Source organism: Microtus oregoni, unplaced genomic scaffold, assembly GCF_018167655.1.
Source record: "Microtus oregoni isolate MIOR12 unplaced genomic scaffold, Mior012 000105F_ref0000443, whole genome shotgun sequence".
Classification (NCBI taxonomy): Eukaryota; Metazoa; Chordata; class Mammalia; order Rodentia; family Cricetidae; genus Microtus; species Microtus oregoni.
In genome coordinates this window covers 1326641-1336645 of record NW_024544720.1, presented here as the reverse complement: position 1 = coordinate 1336645, position 10005 = coordinate 1326641, and the positions used below count along the sequence as shown (strand labels likewise).

The window sequence follows — 10005 nt, the reverse complement described above, 5'->3', positions numbered from 1 at the left end:
TTGAATAATTAATAAAGAAACTGCTTGGCCTGAAAGGTCCGACGTAGGTGGGGGGAGTAGACAGAACAGAATGCTGGGAAGAAGGGAAGTGAGCCTGACGCCATGCCTCTCCTCTCCAGGGCAGCCGCCCTGGAGCCAGCCGCCAGGTCAGACGTGCTGAATCTTTCCCGGTAAGCCACCACATGGTGGTGCAACACAGATTATTAGAAATGGGTTAATCAAGATGTGAGATTAGGCAATAAGAGGCTAGAACCAACGGGCCAAGCAGTGTTTAAAAGAATACAGTTTGTGTGTTGTTATTTCGGGGCATAAGCTGGCCAGGCGGCTGGGAGCCAGGCGGCAGGCTCGCAGCCCAGAGCTCCTTGTACACTTCTCTTTGTGACGATGAGACACGTCTGCTTCTTGCAACTGCAATCTTCTTCAGAGAACATAATGGACATGGAAGAAACTGCACATGGAGTTTACTTTCTCTGTGGCAAAAAGGAAGCCATCGGGCAAAAAATGCCCTTGTCTCAACTGCTGACATGACATTGTCCTAAAGACAAGCAGGACACAGAATATCCTCCCTCACAGAAAAGCCTGTCGAATATGCTAGGCCTGAAGGCTGAAGATGGATGCCCCGATGCTACCAGAAACTCGGTTTGGGTTACTGCACGGGCAGACAGTTGTTTTCTGTCATTGCATGGTTTGGAAGTCGCCTGCTTGCACCTCCCGCTTACTCAGTTCCTGTTATTTCCTTCTTGGGTCTCTGAGGGAGTTGAGGATTTGATGGCTACAGCTCTAGTTTTCCAGAAAAAGAAAGCAAATTACGATAGAAAATCAATTAGGGAGAAAACTTTGAACCCAAATAGATAGGATAGAGGTGAAATCTTTCTCTGAATTTGTCAAACACAAATGGATGGGGCATTGTTGATGTATTTATTGCCTGTACTCATTGTGTATGTTCATATTCGTCATAGCCTTCTCTTTTCTCTTAGATAGAAAGTGGGAAAATAGTGACATTTCAATAGTATTTTAATAAATAAAGATTACCTAAAGATCTGAGAGTAAAAGAGTGCCATGGATCAGCCTAAAGAGCAGATTTAGAAACACACACCTTTAATCCCAGTAGCCACACCCTAACACACACTCTAATCCCATTGGTGCAGGCCTTTAGTCCCACCCCTAGAGGAGAACATAAAAAGGCGTGGAGACCTCTCTCAGACACAGTCTCTCTCATTGTGAGATTTCTGGAGGTAGCAGGCTGGACTTGGCAGCACGGACTAGCACAAAGCAAAGGAAGGAGAGGGTGGGCCGGACAAGCAGAAGTGTCAGCGGACTAGGTAGCCAAGGGACCAGGAGTGAGCTTCGCATCATACCCTTTAGGCAAGCGCCTAACCCAAGCACCCAGCAAATAAACCCGAGTGGTTCTTGACAGCTCAGATTCAGCAAACCCGCCCGCAGCGTCCGCGAGAGGAGCCCTGAGGTCCATCTCCTTCGATTCTCAGGACCTGAAGATGGATGCACAGTCAGGGCGGAATGTGGTGCTAATAAGAACCACCAAGTTGTCTCTCAATGAGCGCTTTACTAGTCTGGTGGAGAACAAACAGTCCACGCCAGTGACTATTCGGTCTTCGCTGCAGCAGCAGCTGCAAGGCAGCGCCAGAAACAGAAGACTGGCCCAGCAGATGGAGAATAGACCCTCTGTCCAGGCAGCATTAAAACTTAAGCAGCGCCTGGGTAACAAGAGGAACATCCAGGCTCCCTTAGGCCTACCCAGAGGTGACCTGTCCAGGGGAGCGATTGGAGGACGAGGCCTACCCAAAATCCAGGGAGGCTTTCGCCGAGGACGAGGAAGTGGAAGAGGAAGAGGAAGGGGAGGACTACGTGGGGGACTTGCCACCAGAAGCCTGCCAAGGGGCGGGTTGTCATTCCAAGGTCGAAGCCCGCTCCTCCGAGGTGAACAAGACTTTGCTGCCCCACAAATGGACTCAAGGGGTGGTGCTGTTCCAGGTCGTGGAGGTCCTGGGAGAAGGGGCCGAGGGCGTGCAGCTAGGGGTCGTGGTGGAATCGGTGGTAGAGGTCTGGCTGTGATAGGTTGGGGAAGAGGGAACTTTGGATGCCGTGGTCGAGGCAGAGGAGGTCGGGGAAGAGGGAACTTTGGATGCCGTGGTCGAGGCAGAGGTGCCCGCACTCGCCCTGCATTGACCAAGGAGCAGCTGGACAAAGAACTGGATGCATACATGTCCAACACTAAAGCACGCCTGGATGCTGAGTTGGATGCCTACATGGCAGAGGCAGATTCTGAAACTGAAGCCTGCCTGCCTGCCTCTTAGACTCTCGGGAAATCACCACAGCTGTGCCTATGAAGAAATAGCCTTGAGCACCCATGAGAAGGACCCTGACTGAGGCCGGAAGGACTCACACCATGGGTTGTGGACTCCCTTGCCACCAGTGGGTGCCTTTCGGATGCTCTGTGAAATAAACCCCATTTCCCCTTGATTCGGCTGAGTTTGTTTTGTTGTTTATCCAGTCACCCAGACTTGGGTTTAAGCAGGAATGCGTTGGCCCTGTGAGGAGAACTTTTTTCCAGTCTCTGCCTCACCTGCTGTATACGCCGATAGATTAATATTTCTTCTAATCACATTTATGATCCCAGAAAGAATTCCCAGAAGCAGCCAGAGTTCTCACTGATGTGAGCTCTCTGGGTTAGAGTTCTACACCTTCCTTAAGAGCTGTGTGCTATGTTGATGGTGAAGGTGGTAATTTGGAAATGTTGATAGTGCTCCTGAGTCAGGACCGGCGTACACGTTGTGGCCACTTTGACATTGCATAGGACATGCTGAGCTGGATGTGTAGAATTTCCACCCTAAAATAACATTTTTTAACTTTTTTGGCCTTTGTGTCATTTCCAAGAGATTTTTCACATTTAGTGAAAGAGAAGCCATTTGTGGTCGCCAAAGACACTCGGCTAGGAGAAGCTTTACAACCTAACTGCAGACATGCAGTTACCTATGTCCAGAACCAGTCTTGGTTCAATCTACATAAATCGCTTTTTGTTTTGAACCTCTTGAAGGTTTAATTTTAACAATAATTTGTCAGCTGTTCAGTTTCAGTGGAATCCATTTATCTGGCTCGTGATAACAAACTGTTGTCTCATTCAAAAAATTTATCAGCACCCAATCATTAGGAAGTAGCCTAGAAAACTATGCACATTTCTCCCCTCCACCCAAAAATGGATTATGGATGTTGGTTTTTGTGTAATGTGTTAGTTACAATTTATTATGGATAATGCTTAGGGAAAACCTAAACAAAGCATCTTTGGTTAGATCCAAAGTTTTTGTTTTGCAAAACAAAGCCTGGGCGTTGGTGGCAATCAATTTAATCCCCACACTTGGGAGGCAGAAGCAGGCTGGTCTTAATGAGTTCAAGGTCAGCCTGGTCTACAGAGCAAGTTCCCGGACAGGTTCTACTGCTACTCAGAAACCCTGGCTCAAAAATCCACAATGGTGAAACAGAAGGAGACAGAGACAGAGAGAGAGAGAGAGAGAGAGAGAGAGAGAGAGAGAGAGTGACAGAGACAGAGAGAGAAGAGAGATAAAATGAAAAAATAAATAAAAAAGATTATTGATCCACTTTTCAGCACCTATTTGTTTTAAGTGTTTTGCAATTGGTTTAGTATTGTATACTGTATACAAATTTTGTACATTGATACAAACTTGAGGTCAATTTTAGTAAAACATGCTCTACATACATTTCCATTCTTGTCTGAGCTATTGTACCTCTACAGCTCACTTAATATAAATTAATATAAATTTTTAGACTTTGAAAATTCTTATTATCAATTAACTGTTTAATATAATAAAGAAATATAGGTTAGTAGTTAATCACCTAGTACAATTGAACTCATAGTCATACTAGGTATATTTTCAGGATGAAACAAAGATAATTTAGAAGGATAGGTCATTTTAAAACACTTCAGAGATCTACAGAATATGGCAATTAAAATGTTTTAATAACCTTGGTTGTTCTCTGATGTGGGAAGGTCATATGTCTATCTGTTGCTTTCATTGAATAATTAATAAAGAAACTGCTTGGCCTGAAAGGTCCGACGTAGGTGGGAGGAGTAGACAGAACAGAATGCTGGGAAGAAGGGAAGTGAGCCTGACGCCATGCCTCTCCTCTCCAGGGCAGCCGCCCTGGAGCCAGCCGCCAGGTCAGACGTGCTGAATCTTTCCCGGTAAGCCACCACATGGTGGTGCAACACAGATTATTAGAAATGGGTTAATCAAGATGTGAGATTAGGCAATAAGAGGCTAGAACCAACGGGCCAAGCAGTGTTTAAAAGAATACAGTTTGTGTGTTGTTATTTCGGGGCATAAGCTGGCCAGGCGGCTGGGAGCCAGGCGGCAGGCTCGCAGCCCAGAGCTCCTTGTACACTTCTCTTTGTGACGATGAGACACGTCTGCTTCTTGCAACTGCAATCTTCTTCAGAGAACATAATGGACATGGAAGAAACTGCACATGGAGTTTACTTTCTCTGTGGCAAAAAGGAAGCCATCGGGCAAAAAATGCCCTTGTCTCAACTGCTGACATGACATTGTCCTAAAGACAAGCAGGACACAGAATATCCTCCCTCACAGAAAAGCCTGTCGAATATGCTAGGCCTGAAGGCTGAAGATGGATGCCCCGATGCTACCAGAAACTCGGTTTGGGTTACTGCACGGGCAGACAGTTGTTTTCTGTCATTGCATGGTTTGGAAGTCGCCTGCTTGCACCTCCCGCTTACTCAGTTCCTGTTATTTCCTTCTTGGGTCTCTGAGGGAGTTGAGGATTTGATGGCTACAGCTCTAGTTTTCCAGAAAAAGAAAGCAAATTACGATAGAAAATCAATTAGGGAGAAAACTTTGAACCCAAATAGATAGGATAGAGGTGAAATCTTTCTCTGAATTTGTCAAACACAAATGGATGGGGCATTGTTGATGTATTTATTGCCTGTACTCATTGTGTATGTTCATATTCGTCATAGCCTTCTCTTTTCTCTTAGATAGAAAGTGGGAAAATAGTGACATTTCAATAGTATTTTAATAAATAAAGATTACCTAAAGATCTGAGAGTAAAAGAGTGCCATGGATCAGCCTAAAGAGCAGATTTAGAAACACACACCTTTAATCCCAGTAGCCACACCCTAACACACACTCTAATCCCATTGGTGCAGGCCTTTAGTCCCACCCCTAGAGGAGAACATAAAAAGGCGTGGAGACCTCTCTCAGACACAGTCTCTCTCATTGTGAGATTTCTGGAGGTAGCAAGCTGGACTTGGCAGCACGGACTAGCACAAAGCAAAGGAAGGAGAGGGTGGGCCAGACAAGCAGAAGTGTCAGCGGACTAGGTAGCCAAGGGACCAGGAGTGAGCTTCGCATCATACCCTTTAGGCAAGCGCCTAACCCAAGCACCCAGCAAATAAACCCGAGTGGTTCTTGACAGCTCAGATTCAGCAAACCCGCCCGCAGCGTCCGCGAGAGGAGCCCTGAGGTCCATCTCCTTCGATTCTCAGGACCTGAAGATGGATGCACAGTCAGGGCGGAATGTGGTGCTAATAAGAACCACCAAGTTGTCTCTCAATGAGCGCTTTACTAGTCTGGTGGAGAACAAACAGTCCACGCCAGTGACTATTCGGTCTTCGCTGCAGCAGCAGCTGCAAGGCAGCGCCAGAAACAGAAGACTGGCCCAGCAGATGGAGAATAGACCCTCTGTCCAGGCAGCATTAAAACTTAAGCAGCGCCTGGGTAACAAGAGGAACATCCAGGCTCCCTTAGGCCTACCCAGAGGTGACCTGTCCAGGGGAGCGATTGGAGGACGAGGCCTACCCAAAATCCAGGGAGGCTTTCGCCGAGGACGAGGAAGTGGAAGAGGAAGAGGAAGGGGAGGACTACGTGGGGGACTTGCCACCAGAAGCCTGCCAAGGGGCGGGTTGTCATTCCAAGGTCGAAGCCCGCTCCTCCGAGGTGAACAAGACTTTGCTGCCCCACAAATGGACTCAAGGGGTGGTGCTGTTCCAGGTCGTGGAGGTCCTGGGAGAAGGGGCCGAGGGCGTGCAGCTAGGGGTCGTGGTGGAATCGGTGGTAGAGGTCTGGCTGTGATAGGTTGGGGAAGAGGGAACTTTGGATGCCGTGGTCGAGGCAGAGGAGGTCGGGGAAGAGGGAACTTTGGATGCCGTGGTCGAGGCAGAGGTGCCCGCACTCGCCCTGCATTGACCAAGGAGCAGCTGGACAAAGAACTGGATGCATACATGTCCAACACTAAAGCACGCCTGGATGCTGAGTTGGATGCCTACATGGCAGAGGCAGATTCTGAAACTGAAGCCTGCCTGCCTGCCTCTTAGACTCTCGGGAAATCACCACAGCTGTGCCTATGAAGAAATAGCCTTGAGCACCCATGAGAAGGACCCTGACTGAGGCCGGAAGGACTCACACCATGGGTTGTGGACTCCCTTGCCACCAGTGGGTGCCTTTCGGATGCTCTGTGAAATAAACCCCATTTCCCCTTGATTCGGCTGAGTTTGTTTTGTTGTTTATCCAGTCACCCAGACTTGGGTTTAAGCAGGAATGCGTTGGCCCTGTGAGGAGAACTTTTTTCCAGTCTCTGCCTCACCTGCTGTATACGCCGATAGATTAATATTTCTTCTAATCACATTTATGATCCCAGAAAGAATTCCCAGAAGCAGCCAGAGTTCTCACTGATGTGAGCTCTCTGGGTTAGAGTTCTACACCTTCCTTAAGAGCTGTGTGCTATGTTGATGGTGAAGGTGGTAATTTGGAAATGTTGATAGTGCTCCTGAGTCAGGACCGGCGTACACGTTGTGGCCACTTTGACATTGCATAGGACATGCTGAGCTGGATGTGTAGAATTTCCACCCTAAAATAACATTTTTTAACTTTTTTGGCCTTTGTGTCATTTCCAAGAGATTTTTCACATTTAGTGAAAGAGAAGCCATTTGTGGTCGCCAAAGACACTCGGCTAGGAGAAGCTTTACAACCTAACTGCAGACATGCAGTTACCTATGTCCAGAACCAGTCTTGGTTCAATCTACATAAATCGCTTTTTGTTTTGAACCTCTTGAAGGTTTAATTTTAACAATAATTTGTCAGCTGTTCAGTTTCAGTGGAATCCATTTATCTGGCTCGTGATAACAAACTGTTGTCTCATTCAAAAAATTTATCAGCACCCAATCATTAGGAAGTAGCCTAGAAAACTATGCACATTTCTCCCCTCCACCCAAAAATGGATTATGGATGTTGGTTTTTGTGTAATGTGTTAGTTACAATTTATTATGGATAATGCTTAGGGAAAACCTAAACAAAGCATCTTTGGTTAGATCCAAAGTTTTTGTTTTGCAAAACAAAGCCTGGGCGTTGGTGGCAATCAATTTAATCCCCACACTTGGGAGGCAGAAGCAGGCTGGTCTTAATGAGTTCAAGGTCAGCCTGGTCTACAGAGCAAGTTCCCGGACAGGTTCTACTGCTACTCAGAAACCCTGGCTCAAAAATCCACAATGGTGAAACAGAAGGAGACAGAGATAGATAGAGAGAGAGAGAGAGAGAGAGAGAGAGAGAGAGAGTGACAGAGACAGAGAGAGAAGAGAGATAAAATGAAAAAAATAAATAAAAAAGATTATTGATCCACTTTTCAGCACCTATTTGTTTTAAGTGTTTTGCAATTGGTTTAGTATTGTATACTGTATACAAATTTTGTACATTGATACAAACTTGAGGTCAATTTTAGTAAAACATGCTCTACATACATTTCCATTCTTGTCTGAGCTATTGTACCTCTACAGCTCACTTAATATAAATTAATATAAATTTTTAGACTTTGAAAATTCTTATTATCAATTAACTGTTTAATATAATAAAGAAACATAGGTTAGTAGTTAATCACCTAGTACAATTGAACTCATAGTCATACTAGGTATATTTTCATGGTCAAACAAAGATAAAATTTAGATTGATAAGTCTTGTTCAAAGACTTCAGAGATTTATAAAATATGGCAATTAAAATATTTTAATAACCAAATTGTTCTCTTTTGTGACAATGAGATATGTCTGCTTCTTGCAGCAGCAATCTACTTCAAAGAAGATAATGAACTTGCAATTAACTCCACATGGAATTTACTTCTTCGTGGCAAAAAGAAAGCCACCGGTCAAGAAAATGCCCCTGTCTTGACTGCTGCCATGACATTGTCCTAAAGACAAGCAGAACACAGAATATCCTGCTTTACAGAAAAGCTTGTCACAGGTGCTAGGCCTGAAGGCTGAAGATGGATGCCCCGATGCTGCCCAGGAACTCAGTTTGGGTTACTGTACGGGCAGACAGTTGTTTTCTATCATTCCATGATTTGGAATTCGCTTGCTTGCACCTCCTGCTTATTCAATTTCTGTTATTTCCTTCTTGCGTCTCTAAGGGAGTTGAGTATTTGATAGCTATTGTTCTAGTTTTCCAGACGTCGATAGCAAATTATGATAGAAAGTCAATTAGGGTGAAAACTTTGAACCCATATAGATAGGATAGATGTGAAATATTTGTTCTCAATTTGTCAAATGGAAATTTCTAGACATTGTTTATGTATTTAATTCCTGTACATATTGTATATAATTGTACTTATTGTATATAATTTTCTTATATTTTTTTAACCCTTTTTTAGACTAAAAGTGAATATGCAGTGACATTTCAATTTTTTTTAATAATTCAAAGTTACCTGAAGATCTTAGGGTAAAACAGTGCCACTGATCAGCCTTATAGACCAGGTTATGGTAACACACACCTTTAATCCCTGTGGTCAGTATAACACACACCTTTAATCCCTGTGGTGCATTCTCTTAATCTCAGTCTTAGAATGGAATATAAGATGGGAGAGACCTCTCTCAGACACACAGTGTCAAAATGAGATTTTTTTTTTTAATGTTAGGTTGTCATTTCAGACTGAAATATATGTTCGAGCCAGTTGCTCTCTTTTGCATTTTGGAATATGAGGTTGAACCCCATTTTATGACCTTGAGTTTTTATTAATCTTTTTTCAAACTAATGTGCATACAAGTGTTTTGCCTTTGTTTTTGCACCACATGCTTGCAGTTCCCGAGCAGGCCAGAAGAAGCGAGTCAGATTCCCTGAACTAAAAGTATAGACATTTCAACCAGTCATGGAACTGGAAATCAACCCTGGGTCCTCTGTAAGAACAGCCAGTGCTCTTAACCCCTGAACCACCTCTTAGCCCCTAGGATCATTTTTGTTGTTGTTGCTGTTGCTATTTTGTTTTCAGTGAGCATAGTTTGCAGTTTTCAGAGTACAATTTTTTTTAATATTTATTTATTTATTTATTATGTATACAATATTCTTTCTGCGTGTATGCCTGAAGGCCAGAAGAGGGCACCAGACCTCATTACAGATGGTTATGAGCCACCCTGTGGTTGCTAGGAATTGAACTCAGGACCTTTGGAAGAGCAGGCAAAGCTCTTAACCGCTGAGCCATCTCTCCAGCCCCCCAGAGTACAAATTTTATAATGTTTTTGGTCTAACTCATCACTAACTATTTTACTCAGTTGAATGCTTCTTTGAACTATCGTCTTAATTTCCTTTTCTGATTGTTAGAGTGTTGGAGGGCAGGGCAGTGGTCTCATGTGCCTTTAATCCCAGCACTTTGGAGGCAGAGGCAGGCAAATCTCTGTGAGTTCAAGTTCAGCCTGGACTATCAAGTGAGACACAGGACAAATGTAGCTACACAGAGAAAGCCTGTCTCCAAAAGGAAAAAAAAAAAAAAACCAAAAACAAAAAAGAAAGAGTGAGAAAGCCAGACAGGAAATTTTTAGAGGGAGACTTCCTGTGTCCACCTCTGTCTTCTATCTGCACTAACACGTTATTACATGTATGTACATGTATGTACAGGCACCTTTACAAGCATTCCACAGGCATACATTCATGCAAAAAAGAAAACACTGTGATAAATTAAACAAGCCGAACACAAATAGT

At 44.3% G+C, this 10005-nt stretch overlaps 2 protein-coding genes across 2 annotated transcripts; both read left to right on the top strand.

Annotated features, from left to right (window-relative positions):
- The first annotated feature begins 1496 nt into the window (after positions 1 to 1496).
- LOC121443351 (chromatin target of PRMT1 protein-like) lies at positions 1497 to 2315 on the top strand. The gene has a single exon (XM_041645082.1). It carries the CDS (start codon positions 1497 to 1499, stop codon positions 2313 to 2315), a length of 819 nt encoding a protein of 272 aa, XP_041501016.1.
- Positions 2316 to 5545: 3230 nt separating this feature from the next.
- On the top strand, positions 5546 to 6364 carry LOC121443350 (chromatin target of PRMT1 protein-like). The gene has a single exon (XM_041645081.1). It carries the CDS (start codon positions 5546 to 5548, stop codon positions 6362 to 6364), a length of 819 nt encoding a protein of 272 aa, XP_041501015.1.
- The last annotated feature ends 3641 nt before the right edge of the window (positions 6365 to 10005 follow it).